At 41.3% G+C, this 19,812-nt stretch overlaps 1 protein-coding gene across 1 annotated transcript; it reads left to right on the top strand.

Annotated features, from left to right (window-relative positions):
* On the top strand, window positions 1-15,642 carry hpn (hepsin). The gene is made up of 13 exons (XM_048261861.1): window positions 1-212; window positions 663-762; window positions 6,053-6,154; window positions 7,491-7,532; window positions 7,677-7,806; window positions 8,874-8,981; window positions 9,282-9,322; window positions 9,661-9,826; window positions 10,144-10,340; window positions 11,261-11,356; window positions 11,996-12,138; window positions 12,388-12,552; window positions 12,778-15,642. Exons 2-13 carry the CDS (start codon window positions 744-746, stop codon window positions 12,820-12,822), a joined length of 1,254 nt encoding a protein of 417 aa, XP_048117818.1. The 5' UTR covers window positions 1-212; window positions 663-743; the 3' UTR covers window positions 12,823-15,642.
* Window positions 15,643-19,812: the final 4,170 nt, after the last annotated feature.

The raw sequence follows: 19,812 nt of genomic DNA, 5'->3' as shown, positions 1-19,812 counted from the left end.
AGAGGGAGTGAGAATTCCTCCTGTTTGTAAGTTAGGCTACCTGTTAACGGGAAACTGGACTCGTGGAACATAGCGTACATGTTGTCCATATTCTACCCTGTTTTTCCCCTGCATTTTTGGAAACACGATAGTGTTGAAAAGAGTAAACCTACAACTCTTCGTTTCTGAACGAAAAATAACATCACTGGACAGAAAGTTGTAAATAGCGACAGGTGAGTGGAAAACTGGAAATGGGATTTTTCTTTTGGCAATGGTGTTGGTTTTAGTTGGCATTCCTCTCATCGTTCACAGACTTTTGAGTCAAATCAAAGTTGACAAACGGTTTGCGTAAAGAGCGTTAGGCCTATACAAAAGTGAACAAGAATAAACGCTATGATGTATGTAGGCTTGGTTCAATTTTTAAATTTTTTTTGTTTGGTTTTGTCTTCTGTTTGTGTTCCTTTGAAAGGCTTAAGATTTTTGGATTAAAACAAACAAAGTAAAGGCCTTACTACCCTACTAAACAATAAATAACCTTAACATTTTAGACATCCAAGTCTTGGTACAATACAGTGATCAGTCATATTGCCCTTTGGCTTATTTAACTTGTTTAACCCATCTCTGCCCATAGCTTCAGTTAGTTGTAGTGTGTAATTCTTGCCATTCAATGCTTTACTTTGCAGCAAATTAAGGACATTTCAAAAACATCCCAAAGGAGTGTGAAAGGATAACCAGTGTACCAGTTTTATTCTCTTGTTTGGGAGATGGCAGAGAAGAAGAAGGGTGAGTGTTCACACAGACTAAAACAGGCAAATAGACTTATTTTTGCTTATGTCCAGACCACCAGCAATTACACCAGGAATCAGGCGACTCTAATGTTAAAGATTAATGGAGTTCGCTGTCCCTAACCATCCGGGGGACGTTGTTTTGTTCACTTCCATGGTATTCTAGAAATTTGACGAAATATGGCATCAATAAGATGTTCACGGTGGACTGGGCTTCAGAGGGAACTTTTTTTAAACAGTGCCAGCTGGATTTGATTCTCCTGGTTGAAAGGGAATTATATCGAAAATGGTTCTGGGGAAGGCTTTGCTCTTCTCTGATATGACAGCATAAACACACACTTTTGAGGGACGTTATATTCAACACACTGTATCCACAGAAATGGATTCCAGCTGTATTGTCCACTTGTAATCTTTCCACAAGAACTACCACATTTTGGTATTTGTGTATTGGCCGCCCTTTGTCACTGGGATGTTAGGGGAGGACACTTGTGAACAGAACAGGACAATCTGAGTCATAAAATATTACATTGTTTACATCTTGGTATGCATAACAGAATTGGTTGGCGACAAAACACTGTTGTCTGTTATTGTAGTTATGGTTATGGTTATGATTATGGCTCTTGGCAGATGCCTTTGTCCAGAGCGATATACATTGATAAGTAATAAACATTATAATTAAAAAAAAAAAAAAAAACAGTAATTAGTAGTAATTCATGAATAATTATAGTAATATTTATACATCTTATTACAGTCTAGTAGGTGTCTTTATAATATGGCTTCAGCACATTAAATCTAAATAAAAATGCGCTCTCTGCTGGTTGTATTTTGCTATTAGATTGTAAAAATAGCTGCCCAATGGATCCTGTCTTCTGATATTTACATTTATGTTAGAATATCACTCCCTGCAGGAAAGTGGCTGACGCAACATTGAACATTTTGGTGGAACTGCCTAGAACTGGGTGTGGTGTTGGTGAAAGCTGTATAGATGGTTCTCCTTGATAAGATATTGGATATTGATACAGTATACAGGAGATGTAAAAGAGATGACTATAGAAACGACAGCAATGCAATAGGAAGTATTCATACCCAAATGGCCTTGCAATTAAATAGGATGTCTTATTTGCACCCATGGATATGTCTGTGGTCTAAATTTATATTTTTGCCTGTCAGAGAACCTTTTGGATCATAATGTTGTTTCAGTTGTGAAATAGGCTACTGTAGAAGAATTTGGAAAAAATGTAAACCATTATCGATTTCTGTGATATCCGTTTCCCTCTCAGCATAAATGACTATTGTGGCTGGTTTTCAAAAGATCATTTCTCATAAGGATGAATATGAATGGTTGGTTCTAATAGTTTATGGCTGTGTGCACATGTTCAGACAGATAAAACGATGCTTACTGTGCTGTCACCATGGTAACTACCTAAACTACATTGAAGTGGTTAGTGGGGAAGTTCCTGTTGACAGTGTGTTTGAACGTTCTGACTTCTGAGTCATAATGGTTAAAAAAAACCTCAGAGATCAATCACCAGGCTACTCATACTGTACGTGTAGAGTTGTGGAAGTAGACGGAAACCCACATAGGTTGAGTCTGTGTAAATGAAACTCAACCTATAACACGTGCCTAAAAGTTGATTGTGTTGTCAGAAAAGACGGAACTCAAAATTCTTGAAAAGCAGAAGAAAGTATGTTAATTTGGCTACTTGAATGTTTGTTGCCAACCAGGGTGCTATATAGACAAAAGACAACAAAAAAGACAAACAGAATCTCCAAAGAGTGCATTACATTCTTATAGATATGTTTTGAAATCACTTTAGACCACTCCAAAAGGAGTTACATTTTTGCTGAATGCATTAACTAATATGGAAGTCTTTACAGACATGTGCTGACCTGCACTGACCGCCATGACACACTGTCATAAGATCCTTTGTTGTTCAAACCGGCAACCCTCCAGTTACAAGTCCGAAGCGCAAACCTGTAGGCCACGGCTGCCCCACTGTACTGCACTGGACTGTTTATGAGTAGAGACTCAAAGGATGTAAGAGAAACGTTTTCAGATGGTGAAACGTCTATGAATGCTGAATATGCCAGCCTTCTCTCCCTGTCGTTAGTGCGCATACCCACTGTTCCCAAGGCACTCCTGAAACAAGCTAAGTACCACTGCATGTGGGTGGGTGGGTGGTTGTGACGGGGCAGCTGACTCATGCCTGACGCTCTCGGCCTCTCGAGTGATTGAAAACGACAGCCTACAGCTGAGTCTTAGTCAGACAATGGTGGCACTTGTTCCTCAATCAGGTTGCCTATACTGTACTAGCATGGGGAGTTGTAGACACCACTGTGGAGATATTGCAGTGGGGCTGGACTGACTGTGGCATCTCTCAGTGAGCCATCCCCCCCTGACAGTCAGTGGTGGGTTGATACTTTCAGGGTTCCCATGGGTCATGGCATTTCTGGAATATCATGGAATTTTGGTCTATTCCAGACATGGAAAGTCAGAGAATTTTATCGTTTTTGGGGCAGTCATGTAATATCAGTTTTTTTGTTGTTGTAGCAGTTTAAAATTTACTTGGCAAAATACATTAATACAAATATGTCCACACAGAACTGGTGTATACAGTATCTGATTATTAGCTTTACTGCTGGGTTGGGGGTTGCTTCTTTGAGTATCCAATGCCCAATTATTCATCTCCTGCTCTAAAAAAGTAAAATATTCTTGAACGCTATGTGGCTGCTCTTAAATCATTGGTCGGTATATTGTACCATTCAATTTATAGTAAGTCATGGAAATTCAGGGTTTTTTTTATTTCAGGGAAAAGTCAAGGAATTTTACATTTGACTTAAAGTGGGAACCCTGTACTTTAGTCATCCATTAAACCGACCGCTGGTGCAGAAACTATGGATAGTGAAGGCTCCACAGAGACAGCCAACTAGGGAAACTTGGGGTGACAAACCTGAGAGACAATTTGATCCTGAAATGTTTTGCTATCCAAGAAAATGCTGCCTTCACTGAAGTGGATTTGTGAATGTCAAAAATAGGCACATGTCTGGTTTTGGTTTCTGTGTGTTCATGCATGCTGATGTCGTTACCATAGCAGCTCATTCTCACTTCCTCAAAACGGCATCTGCCATTTTCTTTGTGGGCTGGCTTTTTGTTGTGTTTGTCCTCAGATGTAATGTTGAGGATCCCATGTCAAATCACGTCAATTCCCCAATGTTTCTCTTTGTTCTGGACCAGCATTATGGTAACATGCATGCCTGTTTGTAATCTTTATAAGCACTGTCATGTAGAACAACATACTGCATATCTGCAGCATGATCAGTCGTTTTGTGTTAATCACTTTCCTGTTCTAATGCAATTAGGAAGCACTTGTATTCAGTACAAAAATGAATAGATGTTTATGTAGTGATTATATAAACTGTTCATTTTCATTTGACCCCCCCCCCACCTCTCCTTTTGTCTTCAATCTCCATATGGACTTTAAAATCTTGGCAAGGCCTCACATCTTTGATGCTTTGGGTCTGACTGTGGCAGATTGTTATTATACACATGTCTGCTATGCAGTATTCCATATTGCATAGCTTGCCATGTTAGTGCCCACGCCCTCTACTAGTGGAAGGTTGATGTTGTTGTACGTCCCTCAAAGGGCCTAATTAATGATGTATATGCTCCTAAGCACAGGGATTCCCCGGGTAGACCCCTATGGCCTGCTGTACTTGTTGTGTTTTCTCACCAAATACATGCCAAGGAGTCCATTGTATCTCTGTCATCAGTCATCCTGTCTTTGTTTTGGTGGTGTGTGTGTTGGGCCCATGCTACCTTCCTTCTATACTGCTATCATAACTCCTGTCAGGAAGTGAGACCGTGTTATGACAGTGATAAGGAGGGGTGTGTGTGTGTGTGTGGGTTCATTCAGCACTCTCACACTCGCCCTTTAATTCTGGAGCCTTCTTCTAATTCTGGAGGCTGATCCTTCAGAATCACAGCGGATGAAATCAACACCTGACAGACAGATCAGTAGGAACTGGTCAACGATGGACGAGGGGAGGGAGCTCTTGTCTCCAGACGTGCTGATAGACACATGTAATGATGTTTGTTTGGCTTGCCCTTATCAGTGCAACAGACTGCCTGTGTGACCTGTGACTCCAGGTTCTGTGGAACATCAGCAGTGTGGTGGTCCAGCAAGGTTAATGATCACACGAGAGCACGCTCCTGTCAAACCCAAGCGTTTTCAGACAAAAGGAGTGGTCATGCACCACTGCACACATCTCCTCTTGAGCGAGGACTGCTTTTGTTGGTTTTGTGTGAGTATGCACTTGAGATGAGACTTAGGCTGATGACATGGAGAAAGAGGCTGTAGGGGTTGCCTCTTGTTTTCCATCAAGTCAAGTCAAGTCAAATTTATTTCATCCATAAGAATGGAAATGACAGTGCTTACGCCCACCGTCATGCTCACATAAAAAAAAACAAGATAAAAAACATAACAATAACACTACAAGATAATAAGTTAACATTAAGTACACATACAATTCCATGACTGCATATGAGAGTGGCAGTCCATTACAATGATGACCTTTCAGACACTAAGTCCTAAAATGACCACAGACAAGGCTGGACCAGTAGACAATGCAAAAAGCCTTTTTTTTTCAAATAGCTACTTAATCATTGAAGCATGTTATGAAATAGCTATTTGAATAAAGGTGGGAGAGGTTCCCTAGAATTTCAAGATTAATCACTGGATTCCCTTTCAAAGACAACATTGCCAACTGATCTTCCGAACTTCCAAGTACACCAGGACCCACTCTCATTTATAGGGTGACCCTGCACAGGTTACCCATGCATAGGCAGGCCCAGTTAACACCAGTTAACAACGTCTGGCACTCTTGGACAGGTTCGACTTTACGCAACCATAAACCCCCCCACATGGCGCGGGCTGTCTGCCTATGTCCAGGGACAGGGTGACACTTTCCATGGGTTGGCATTGCTGCAGCGGATGAGCTCTCAGTTTGCTTTAGCTCCATTGAAATGGAGACTTTGCACTATTGATCCAGGTGTCCTGGATGCCATGCTGGAAATGCCGAGCTCAGGAGCTGACATTATTTTGTTCTCTTCATATTTGCACTTTCTTTTCTGTTTTCAAATAGACACTTACAGTCCATAGTGGCCCAAGTGGGAGGGCAGAGCACTCTTGCAGTATCAGGATTCTGATCATGATTGTTTTTTTAGGAAAATGATTTATTTGGCTTTCTTCTTTTGCTAATGTGAAGTTCTTTTCTTGTTCTGCCCACAGGAAGTCCAGGGATGACCATCTTTAGCCCCTGTCGCGTGGCTGTCGCTGTCAGTCTGGCGATGGTGGTATTAGGGGGCATCGGTGTGGCCATCTGGGCCCTAGGTGAGAGAGGTCGTCTTTGGGGAAATTAGTCTGAGAAATACCCTTCAACTGCAGTATTCTGTGCCAGTCATGACGATTTGTACATCGCTTTGACCGTTACTCAGAGCCAAGAGGCATAGAATCATGTGCTTGTTTAATGAGATATACTCACACTGGACTCACACATCTCAGACTCTGGACGTTCTTGTGTCACTAGGCCCTGGATGTAGCCCCAAGCACACATAGTTGTGAGTGTGTCATTCAAAAATCCAAATGTCTTTGTTTTAGACCTCACAGAGAAAGACAGAAGTCATCTTTGTTGTTAAAAAGGACTAAACAAAGATTTCCTTTGTTGCATATTGTTTCCAGCTCACTCTATAGCAGTGGTCCCCAAACTTTTTCTTCCGAGGGCCAGCTCACTATACCTGGCTCTAAGAGAGGGCCAGAGACTCGGAGTATATCAGTAACCATAAATAGCTTAGCGCTGTGAACAAAGGCAGTCTACTTTAGTTGAATATTCCATTAAATTTAATCTATAGGCTATTCCAATTTAATACCATTGTTATCTGTGTTTATATTGCCATCATGCCATATCAGTGTAAAATGTAGCTCAAATGAAATAATAATAATAGCATTCTCAAAACTATAAGCAGGGAGTCCCAAAAGTATATTTTGAACCCTGAACTTTGCATAGGCTACACAGCTCAAGTTGTGAACAAGCAATATCCTACAAATAATTTAAAGTTCTCAAACTATGAGTTTTATGAAGTGGTGGCAGAAACATCTGAAATGACCACCATTCTAACTTTCACTCACCTGATGAGAACTTTGTGAACTCTGTTTGAACGAGTGAATAAAAAATATAAATAATTATACCAGAAAGTTCCAGAATTATGACTTGAATAGAAGTTAGTTGGTTATTAACAATTAATTGATACATTTTTAGAATACTTTGAGCACTGATGCAGTCAGCAGAGGCCTCTTACATTGTTTGCAGGTAGGCCTACTATACATTTCATTCCGTTTTCGATGGCAAACGCGAAACATCAAAACGTCAAAACAACCACCAGTGGACAAAAAGAGTATTACATGTGTACTGTTAAGACCCGCCATAGAGAATGAATGGGGGAAATTACGGTTTACGGTTTTTACGAGGTTATAGTTTGACGATGTCGTACGTGCGGGCCGGATCCTATATAGGCTACCACGGACATGTTTTGGGGGGCTAAACATAGTTAAGATATAGTTGAATTGCACACCATCAGAGTTATTGTTGACAAGGGAATGGATGGGTCTGGTTAAAAATACATTCATCATTCATGGCTGATAACTCTTAGTTTTCATCTATGTATTACAGTCACATATTTGAGCAGGACAGAAGACACAGGATTGTATGATGGTGAGCATCAGTGCCTTAATATTTCACAGTTAACAGTTTATCCCATTCTGTAGCACAGAATGTCAATCTAGTGGTCCAGCTCACATTCCACTTTCCGCATTCCTCTTGTTGCCCCGCCCCCTGTCTGACCCGCGCCTGCCACAGTCCAGGTGAGCTCCACAGACAAGCGTCTCCGAGTCTTTGACTCCGCCCAGCGCAGGTGGAGGCACATCTGCTCCTCCAGTGCCGACCAACTACTGGCCTCCATCAGCTGTGAGGAAATGGGCTTCGTCAGGTGAGCAGCAGTCTGGTGACCAAACATGGACGAAACAATGCCGTTTATTTAGGCGGGGATCAGCGGCAAGCGGCAGATTTCCTATTGCTTTCTATGGTTCGGCAGTGGAATGGTGGCAACGCTAGCGTTGAACAAGCTGAGCATTGAACTTGGTTCAACTTTCAAACCGAGCTTTCAAACACGAGCTTATTCAATTGTCAGTTTAGGCAAACCGTTTGTGTTACTTAGGAACGAGATAGAACTTATTACGCCCCTGATCCACTAGCACGCGATGCGAATTCCCCAAATCGCGACGCTACCCTCCATGAAGACGCTTTGATGGGCGTCCCCTTTTGTAGATGTGTGGTAACGGCAGGGCAAGAGCAGGTAGCCTAGTAAACAACCAAACAAAATGTTTCCCTCCACTATTTTGAAATTACCGAGGGAAAGTCACATCTATGAATTAGTTTGCAATTTGGGCGGACATTTCAATCATGAAGTTATCCATGTAGGATTCTAGCCACACATCATACAAACACGGAAATGTAGACACTGCTATGATTATTTTTTCTCATCCGACATGTTTCTGTACGTTGGCGGTAACCACACTACCGGAAAATTAGGTTTTGTTTAGGCTACGTGATGGTGGACCTCCCCTGCGTTTTGCTCTGCTATTGGATACTCGCCTCGCGATGGACGGATTAATTTGCATAAAGTTGGGGATTGCTGAACTTTTTGACGCGCCGCAGCCACAGCACTCGTCGCACCGCATACCCAGAGTCCTATGCGGGTGCGGAATTCGCTTCTCATAGAAATTAATAGGGATACTGCGTCGCGGTGTTCGCATCGCATGCTAGTGGATCAGGGGCGTTATGGTCTGAGCGTTGTGCTTGCCGCTGGCGCTTGCCGCTGGCCGCTGGCTAATGTGATCCCCGCCTAATGCTGCTCTACGTTTAACTCCTCAACATGTTAAGTGGAACTTGAGTGTGGTATAGTGGTGGAATGTGTAGGCTACAGTTCACTTTTTCTTTGCTGATTTTAATGCACTGTGCTGATTAGCACTCTGTGTCATCAATACTTCCCATTAGGGTGGTGAATTTCTCCAGCATCCAACAAAGTAATGACCACGATTTCTTCTGTGTCAAAGAGAATGAGCTGACCTATGGCAAAAAGATTTCCACTGTCCTATATCCCTGGTATGACCATCCTTCTCAATTGTTTAAATCTTTTACCAAAAGTAAGAATACTATTTTATGTAGGAAATATGTCAAAATATCATATTCAGGCTTCTGTAATGAAAAGTGGAATGAAATGGCCAGTGGGTCAGTTACTGCTGATATGGTAACACTTCACTTAAATAGTCTGTCCACAGGGACTTACCAGATCATCTGTTAAGATTCAAGTTCAGTTTGTAAAATAGTTATTGAACAATTATTACTCACTATTTTTACCTGTTGATGTATTAATTTCTGTGTTCCATCTATCCTTTTTCATAGTGAATGTGAAACTGGAGAGGTCCTTGCTTTGACTTGCCAAGGTAAATTGATACAGCAAACGGTATTTTTTGCATTGAGAAATGTATATACTTGCTGTACTGGCAGTTTTTCTTTGTTTTTTTTTTAATAATTGTTATTAACAACAGACTATTTTTATCTTCTAGTCAAGTAACTTTATTTATATATCACATTTAAAACAACGGGATTTGACCCAGAATGTTTTACAGTTGAGGCAGTTAAGATTTGACAATACAGAAATACATTTGAGTAACAAGGAGATCGTAACAAGAAGTGGTTCTACATTGCAGGGATAAGAAAGTCATAAGAAATAAAACAAAGGATCTTTCTATCTCTCTGTCCCTGTCTTGGGCCCCTGTAGATTGCGGTCGTCGTAGCCTGACGGAGGAGCGGATCGTCGGGGGCGTGGACGCCAAGCAGGGACGTTGGCCCTGGCAGGTCAGCCTGCAGTATGACGGCGTGCACCAGTGTGGAGGCTCCATTATATCCGACCGCTGGATAGTCAGTGCTGCCCACTGCTTCCCTGAGTGAGTGAAAACACACACACACACACACACACACACACACACACACACACACACACACACACACACACACACACACACACACACACACACACACACATACACACATCTACACAGGACACACAGCAAACAGTACTCACAGTAACATGTTTCTCCAATCTCCACCTCCATCTCAATGTATCTCCATCCTGCTCACCACTAAGACATACACACACACACACACACACACACACACACACACACACACACACACACACACACACACACACACCTCATACACAGACAGGCCCTCATGTCCGCGCATCTTCCCTCTTTTGTAGGCGCTATCGCCATGTGGGGAGGTGGCGAGTAATATTGGGCTCCATCTACAACAACCCGACTCATAAAAACGTGGTCATCGCTGAGGTGCAGACTGTGGTCTACCATAGCAGCTACCTGCCCTTCGTTGACCCCAATGTAGAGGACAACAGCCGAGACATCGCTGTGTTGGCCCTCACTGCACCGCTACAGTTCACTGGTAAGGCCCACTGGAGAGGCCAGGCACGCTGTCTAAAGACCACTGGACAATGGTGATAGATGACTTGATGTTGCTGCTGCAGAGAAAATATGTTTAGATTTCCCACAGATACACACGTATGCCCAGCCAGGTATAGAAGAATATGCAGCTATGTTTTAAAACCAGCAATTGTTTTGGGTTTGACATGATGAACGTTTGTTTTCTTTACAAAGGATAAAGACAGTGCTCCTGGCTTGGGGGCTGGCAGTGTAAAGGAATCATTATAGCACAACCCTCTCTGGTCTCAGCTCACTGCGCTGCACAGGGCTCCAGACAAAGGGCCTATTTTTCTCCTGTGCTTGTGCCCTTACAAATGACAATGTTATCTGACCTGCATCCTCAATTTTTATATTTCCAGTTGCCATGGGAATCTCAATGAGAATATCCCTTTCTCTCTCCAAAGCACAGGGACTGTTTTGAGATCATATGGTGTTTTTTGTGGATAAAAAGAGCAGCCGTGACAGTAGAATGTTGATACTTTTTTGACTGACCGGTTAAGAATAGAAAGGCTCCTTCCTCCCTCTAGTGTCCGGTCTTGGAATGACATCTCTTTAGTATCAGCAGCTGACCTTACAGAAGGCTCACTTTTGAGTCACATGTCTCAAAAGTCACATCGTGTGTGTGTGTTCAGTAAAATGTGATGGAGGAACATGGTGTAGCGCCAATCCGGTCTCATTGTTATGCAGAGAGGATGTTCTCCGCTTTCATCTTTTGTCTCATTTAACCACACAGCACAAAGGACCCAGTGTAGCTCAGAAATGCTAGCGGACAGACACAAGATCTGTGTACTACAACACCATTTCACAGGACTATTTTATCTCCCTAACTCTTGACACATATTCTCTCTGTCTCTTTCTTATTCTGATTTCGGACCCTGACAGACTATGTTCAGCCAGTGTGCCTGCCAACCCACGGTCAGCGCTTGGTGGATGGCCAAATGGGTACAGTAACGGGCTGGGGCAACACTGGATACTATGGTAAAATAACAGAACATCTTCTAAGGACAACAATATGACACAGCAATAGTATTATTAGACAGTAGTTTGTATTTTAGATGAGTTATTGTATTGCAGTATATTGCATATAACACATATTTCAAGCAGTTAATGACCTCTGTAGTTATTGTATGTATTAGTGTGTGTTACCAATGCAGTGATGTAGCAGTGCATGTACTGTACAGAAACTGGTTGTAGAATTTCACTCAAACTGGATACTGCCACCTTTGAGGGGATCTTGTGTTTATCTCTACAGTTCATGCATGTTCATCATAGTCTGTCTTAATGCATCCAATGTCTGGTCAAGTACAACCCTCTAGTGGCGATCCCTCTATATGAAAGAAGAGTCATTCTAGGCCAGTACTCTGGCTCATACTCACATTTGTTGCTCTTGGACATGGGCCAGTGCTGTCTTTCTGTATCTGACCTTTACACTAGCAAACTCTGCCAGTGCAACAGCAACAGAATTTAAACGTAAGCAACAGAAGTGCAGCACTTTTTCTGGATAAACAAACATTCCTGTGGGATTGGAGAAGGTTGGGTTTTTGTCTGGAAGTGGCAAACTGTCACCCCCCACTGCCATTTACCTCCTGTACTGTCTAAATCTTTTTTCTTCTTCAGGAGCTCTTGCCAACATTCTACAAGAAGCCAACGTTCCCATCATCAGTGACATTGTGTGTAACGCCCCAGATTACTATGACAACCAGATCACCACAAGCATGTTCTGTGCTGGATTTGAGAAGGGCGGGATTGATGCCTGCCAGGTATGTACACTGCACTGCACTGAATACGGTGAGGCAAACTGAACAGCCAATCACAGCAACCCTTTTCCAGGTGGCTCCCACGCCAATTACACATGTTGAATTAAGATGTGGAAGTGGCCATAAATTAGTCAACATAGGTCTGTCGGTGTCGTTCATCGACCGGCCGGACATTATCAGACGTTCGACCGTCGGCTTGGTCTGCGGTCCCCACGAGTGCAGAAAAGATTCAGCCTTATGTTCTCACTCTAGGGAGACAGTGGTGGCCCCTTTGTGACAGAGGACTGCCTGTCGAAGACCAGACGCTACCGGCTGGTGGGCGTGGTCAGCTGGGGCACTGGCTGTGCCATGGCCAAGAAGCCCGGAGTCTACACCCGAGTGTCCCGCTTCCTGCCATGGATATCCACCGCTATGAGGGTCAGTGTGAGAGAAGCAAAGCACAAAGAGGCCACAGACCTATTTTAGAAGTAGAAGTAGGTTACAAATTTACCACAAGGACAGTCACGGCAGGTGTTGCATATTCTGCCATTTTATCTGCACACCACTGGCTTAAACCGTCCATCCATCCATCCATCCATCCATCCATCAATTCATCCATTTATCCATCTTTTCTCTCTCTCTCTCTCTCTCTCTCTCTCTCAGACCTATGAAGGTAATCCTGGGGTACATAAGATGGCCCGGGTGTGAACTGCCCTGGTGAGAAGTGCTGGGCAACAGTCTGTCATATGAGAAAAAATATTTTCCTTGAAGGTTCCGGAAACCCCCCTCTGGGAAGAAGCATAGCAATCCTTTTTTAGGAACCTGATCCTAACTCTGGATTAATGTTTGAATGTAAAATTGTCACAAAATATGGATTTATGATCAATGTATACAGTATGTAGTCTGATATACAAGTGAAAACAAAAATCAGCCCATGTGTTTATGGAAAGGAATGTGATCGTGCCTTGCCAATTAAGAGCTTGCTTTGCATGATGACATCAGATCTTGGTATTACTTGACAAAACTAAACCACAAGGTGTTCTACCAAAAATTCAGACTCCTGCTGCAGTCTGAGTTGCCAGTGTGTGGTTCAGTAGATTGTTAGATATAATATGTAAAATACGTCATTCCGAGCGTGTAGTCATTCATCCACAGGCAAAATAATTTAATGTAGCAACACCAGAATGGTGTATTAATGAGCAAGGTGTGTTTGTATACATACACTGTAAAAGAACATGTGAAACAAAACAGGACAATATACTGGTAGTTTTCCATTAGTACAATTTGTGTACATTTTGTAGGAACTGTCCGAAATGGATACAAATTGATAATACCCATGCCTATAACTTTGTTGTAAAACACCATACTGCCTATCCCTTGGAAACAAGCAATTGTAATTGTGCATTAGGCAACAATATATAAAAGAGTGGGCGCAGTTTCATTAGGCATATTTAATGTGCCTGAAAGTGCTTTGTTCAGACCTGATAAATTACCAAGTGCAATGTAAGAACCTGACCAACAAATACAACAAGCTATGTGTTCAACTTTGAATATGTGGTGGTCAGTAATAATTGGCCAATTGACTGTAACAAAAAAAAAAAAACAGATAAATGTTTGGAAGAATTTTGACCAGAGAGTTAACAAAAACATTTTTGGAGGAGTAACACAACTTTTTAAAAATATATTTTCCTATTACCTCGCAGTATGCGCAGTTATTCATCCAAGACATGGTATCAGTTCAGAACATTTGGTATCCAAATGCTGCTCTCTTTTTTGCCCTTCTGAGATTTTAGTTATCAAGTGGTTTCTAGCTCCAGTTTGGTATTATTCTAACTTACATGGCATACATCTAGAATAATGTCATGGTATACATCTAGAATAATGTGGTGGCATGCATCTATGCATGCCACCACATTATTCTAGAATTTTTTGTTTCAAATGAGTAGCCCTCTATATAATTTTTGGGCCTTCAGGTAGCCCTCATTCCCAAAAAGGTTGAAGACCCCTGATCTAGAATAATGTGGTGGCATGCATCTATGTGGTGGCGTACATCTACTGTATGTATGCCATCACATTATTCTAGATGTATGCCATCACATTATTCTAGGTGTAGGCCATGCAAGTTATCACACATCTCCCTCAAGAGATGGTGTCGTCGCATGTCATGCCAGTTGTATGCAATGCATTGGTTCCATGAAATAGAGGTATAAGTCTACATGGCAATATTATGTCTGATAATGTCTACACTTACCTTCTATAAAGATACTGGTTGCAGACTGGAGCCATGAACTTGTATTATTTTTTGGTTCAATAAAAATAATATTTTTTTGCTATTAATATTTGTTTTCTATTGAAACCGCTAAAAGGCCAAAAGAAGGGAAATTGGGTTCTAAATATGTCTGGCACTGCACTTGAACGAAGTTGAAATTATGTGGTTGTGCGGTTTCTGGTCAAGATGCTTCTGTAACATTTATTTGACAGTATTTCTCATGAACTATTATAATTATTGTCAATATTTAGAGGTTTTGATTTTGTAATCAGTACTTTGTTTTCTGTACATTGTATATATTTGTAGCTCTGTTGTTTAATTCAGTCTTTCTGACATGTTCTTTATGATTCTTGGTGACTGTAAGTCTGCTCCCATTTTATTGAAAGTAGCCTCGTGTACAATGTACCATTGTATTGGTTAGGATGTTTTGATACAGTGTACTTCACATATCTGTTACATGTCACTTGTAACCCTGACAACAAATACATCTTGTGACAGTAGGCTGTTATATGAGAAGTACACTACTTATTATTTAATTCATGATGAGCTACACTGCACCATGGTGTACTCTAAGTACTTTTTCTTTTTTTTTTTAAAGAGGTAGCATTTTTCTAGCCTGGCACTGCCCCTTTCACTAAAGTCACTGAGTTGAAAGTGGTTTTGTCTTGTGGTCAGAAATGGCAGTATACTTCGAAGATACATTTAAATTGTATCAGCATGCTGTTTGGTTCGGTCAAACCAGAAAGTCTGCTTTATTCATGTGGGGGCTGCTGGACTGTAGCATACCTCAGCAGACGCTGAGCTGAGCTGCAGTAAGCCATACCAGGCTAGTTTTTATCTACATGTACCCTTCCAGAATACAAAAATAGGAGAAATATTTTACATACATGATTATTTCTGTAAACCACAATCTTGTTTTTCTCTCTCCCTCTCTATCTGTACCAGTCTTTTAGCAGAGGTTTAAAGTTCAGGTTCATGAGGAAGCTGTCCCATATCATGGTGCACTAGAGATTTCAAAATGATATGCCATTGTGCTTTCATGGGAGACATTTTCTGGTCTAGATAGATATCAGTTGCGGTTTACTTTTCTCACATTTCTCGTTATCCATGAAAAAACAAAAAAAAGTCCATTTGTGAATGAATGTATATTTTAAGTTTCCTGAAAGGAATAATCTATTGTGATCTATTGTTGTTCATATCTTACCTGGACTGTGATATTAAACACTGTAAATTTAAATAAAGTTTTAATTAAACATGTACATTTATATGTTTTGTTGTCGACCCACATGTACCGTAATTTTAGACTTCAGTACCAACAGGAACTTCCGGCCTTATCCACCTTAAAGGGCTTACAGTACCATTTCTGAGATAACCTCATGTCATACAGCATCATGTGCATATGCTCAAATTTCTTTGTCTATTTATGCTCCTTTCAGGTGTCCTCTGACTAACCTAAAAAACCTGTTTTGATATTCATAGACAGAACACAGGAGAAGGACTAATGTCATGCAGAACTTGATTTGTAAGGCCTTGAGCCTTTTACAAAGTGAAACAGTAATTATTTTGTCACAAGATCCACATCAGGCAAGTCCACTGAGACTCTATGCAAAAGAGTCCAATAGTCTATTTGAGTTCTGAGTTTTCATAAAGCTGAAATTAGCACATGGCCCAAAGTGTCTTTCCAATCAATATCACCATATCATGAGTGTAGTATATTTAGACCAAATGCATCGATATGTGCCCTGATCAGGACATTTCTTGGACCATTTTCTTTTTACCCATCATTCCACAAGTGCTCCAAAGACACATTTGCCTGGGAGATGATGTGCATGACTGACTTAGGTGTTGCCTGCTTGGCAACCTTGCTTGCTTTCTGAGAATTTGTGCTGAGTCAAATCTGCTCTCGGATGGCCATTTGGTTTGTAAATCCACCTGTTGACTAGAAGTCTGTGTTCTGAGGGGCCAAGTTATCTCCTAATTATACAACTTCACATAGAGCTATAACTCCCCAAACAATCAGGATGTAATGTATTTCCTAGAGCCGTAAAGTAGAAACCAAGAAAATATTTCCATCTCACTGTATGACTAGATTGCGTAAATATGAAAGACAGTTGTATGATATGCTTTTAAATGTAGACAAACTACTTGAAAATGCATTACAGTTGATATTAATATGCCAAACTTCATGACTGCAGCAAAGGATCTCCACTTTTTTCTCACAACCAATGTATGGGAGTGAGTGTCCTGATCATTGATGAAGGTAAAAGACCTGGCTGACTATTTTGGAAGTAAAATAACTTTCCTTCATACCCAATTTACATGGCTGTGACAACATGAGAGGAAACTGTTGAAAGAATAGAATCACATAAAGTGGAGGAGACCTAAAGAGGAAAGCCAGTGTGTGTCTCACTCCCTCTGCGGCATTTACTTGCTCAACCTGTTTCAAATGCCTTCTTCAGGAGTCTAAACAAATGAGCGAATGCCTGGCTGTGATTTTCTACCCTCTTTCCGCAATGTTTTGAAATAATTTTCAGCACAAACAGAAGGAAAACCTCCTCCTTTTCTTGCCTGGATCTGGGGCTTGTGTCCTAGTGCGTTCCATAGAGGAAGGTCAGGATCTTCACTGAGAACTTGACTCGGCGGATGGTTAATTAACTGCTTACCGGGGAACCAGGCAAACTTCATCTGCTGCTGGAAGACACAGAGCTAAGACCATGTTTCTGAACCGCTTCCAGGGGCATCGTTCTCCCCACCTCCTCAGCAAAGCACTACTGATTTACTTACATGTCACCTGGACGTTACAAGGTAAGGATCACATAGATTGAATATAGATTGATTACTTTCAAAATCTAAATAATACATGGTATCTAGCCAGAGCCTAGCCTAGACAGAGAACAAATGTGTACATTTTATGTGCTTTCCATATATACAGTACATGTACCTTTTTGACAACAAAATCTACTTTTTGTGCATTTAAGTATAATATGATGTATGGATTTTAATGTTCTAGAACGTTTCTGACATGTTCTTATTCCAGAAGGCTTTGGTCCTCTGAGGACCAAATATGTAGTTCTCATTTCCTGTCACTAGCAGGAAATTCAATAATCAAAGCAATGCAACATGAATCCAGACTGAGAATCCATTTCCATCTGTAGGCCTATTTGTATTGGCATCCATCAAATGGTATTTGCTCATCACTCTCTCTCCTTGCCACTGTATTTCTTCAGACTCCATATACACTCAGAGACCTGGGAACATAACGACAGCCACTGGTGAGCCAGCCAGCTTCCACTGTGGGATCCCATCATCTGCAGGGAGGGTCGACTTCCGAATCCAAGGAAATGAACAAGGGAACAACAAAACCCTCAGTTGTCCAGGGAACAAAACACATGAGTGGCCAGAGAAGGTGAGTATACCAAAGAAATTAAGAAAGGAAAGAAAGAACACTCTTAAAACAGATGTGTTGTCCCTATCTGGACACATGCCAAGACATACAAAGAGATCGAAATTACGTTTCTCACTATCCCACGGTGGAGACAAGACATATTTTACCAATTAAAGGAGAATTCCGGTGTGATATTGACCTAAAGTGTATTGAAACATGTACCATGTGAACGTATGTCTCATAGCCCATCTCGGCTTGTCCCCTGCACTCCAAAATGGAGTGGTGCTTCGGCATCGGGCTAGCCATGCAAATAAATCACTGTTTTACACCCATTTACGAGGCTCAATGTATCTCCACACTTCATTGGTAGACTTCCGAGGGCCCTGACATTTAAAACGAGACATTGAGAACTTTGAAAAAGCACTGGTAGTTTACTTACAAGACGATTTATACAGACAGTATCTTCACGAAGTTTAGCGTTTGCAGCCATCTTGAATTTAGTCACGATAAGTCGAGCAACGAGTAAGAATGAACTGGTATGATAAGGGATCAGATTCCAAAAATAATTCAGTGGAAATGCATGGATTCCAGTTTCTTCCAGTAGCAGCAACTGGAACTGCAACCAATGAAGTGTGGAGATACATTGAGCCTCGTAAATGGGTGTAAAACAGTGATTTATTTGCATGGCTAGCCCGATGCCCAAGCACCACTATTGAAAAAGCTGTTGGTAGCATCGGCTAACTAGCGCCAGATTTTGGAGTGCAGGGGACAAGCCGAGATGGGCTATGAGACATACGTTCACACTCGGTATCATGTTTCAATACACTTTAGGTCAATATCACACCGGAATTCTCCTTTAAGTCCACAGACAAACATAACATTCAAGTAAACAATAAAAAGTAAATAAGAAGGCACATACAATGAAGGAATAAGAGCAGCAAAATTGGGTTATAATATATATATAATATTATATAATATAATATAATATAATATAATAGTGCAAAGTCAGGCCAATAAATGGCTGAGGTAGTTCTGTTTGACCTAAGTAAGCAAGTGGCATAGTGGTGCAAGTTATGTAAGAGCAGCAGAAGTGTGTTGTGTTTTCAGGACAACAGGACAACAACAACAAGTTGCAAAGTGTGCAAGTGTACTAGTGCAAGTGGAGTAGTGCAAGTGGAGTAGTGCAAGGCAGCCATTGTGGGTCCAAAGTCCAGGATGTTATGTAGCTGAGGGTGGAGGGGGGAGAGGGGGGGGAGAGTTCAGCATCCTAACAGCCTGGTGTATGAAGCTGGTGGTGTGGGAGCGCAGGCTTCTGTACCTCTTCCCAGAGGGCAGTAGATCAAACAAATTGTAAGCGGGGTGACTTGCATCACTCACAATTGTGGTCGCCTTGCGGGTGAGGTGGGTGGTGTAAATGTCTTTCAGGGAGGGGAGTGAAGCAGTAATAATCCTTCTAGCTGTTAGGACTGTGTGTTGTTTTCATGTGTTGTTTTGTGTCATATAAAAAAGGAAACAACACAAACTGTGTTGTCCCTATCTGGACACAGAGATATGTTAAAAAAAAAAAAACAATGCAAGTTGTGTTGGTTTTAACACAATTTGTGTTATATAAAAAAGGAAACAACACAAACTGTGTTGTCCCTATCTGGACACTGAGATGTGTTAAAAAACAATAAGAGAGAGGGGAAGAGAGAGAAATAAAGAAAAGAAATAGAGTGATACAGACAAGAATGATACAAATAATGCAATTTGTCAACTACACTGTAATTCTCTGTGTAATAACGGCAATTCTTACAGAAATTATTAATGGACGACATGTAATACTTTTTCTTCTGTCTTTTCTTTTTATCTAAATAATTCAAAACTGTCAGAAACAATATCCATTATTTTTCCTGTTTTTTTGTTGGCCCTCTTCAGGCATTGAAGTGGTCATGTACTGATACTGCTACTGAAATACTGGCTATTTGGACCATCACTGGCACATCGTTGTCTGATAATGGCACCATGTTCAGGTGTACAGCACATGGGCAGCCAGAAACTGTTG

The sequence above is a fragment of the Alosa alosa genome, chromosome 13 (genome assembly GCF_017589495.1).
Source record: "Alosa alosa isolate M-15738 ecotype Scorff River chromosome 13, AALO_Geno_1.1, whole genome shotgun sequence".
In the NCBI taxonomy this organism is placed as follows: domain Eukaryota; kingdom Metazoa; phylum Chordata; class Actinopteri; order Clupeiformes; family Clupeidae; genus Alosa; species Alosa alosa.
Note: the sequence above shows the minus strand (reverse complement) of the source record. Positions and strands in the feature narration are given on the sequence as shown.

Excerpts from the sequence above, each read along its gene's own strand:
- hpn (XM_048261861.1), top strand. Across the intron at positions 9,827-10,143 it reads GCTGCCCACTGCTTCCCTGA|GCGCTATCGCCATGTGGGGA; the intron begins GTGAGTGAAAAC and ends CCTCTTTTGTAG. Across the intron at positions 11,357-11,995 it reads GGGCAACACTGGATACTATG|GAGCTCTTGCCAACATTCTA; the intron begins GTAAAATAACAG and ends TTTCTTCTTCAG.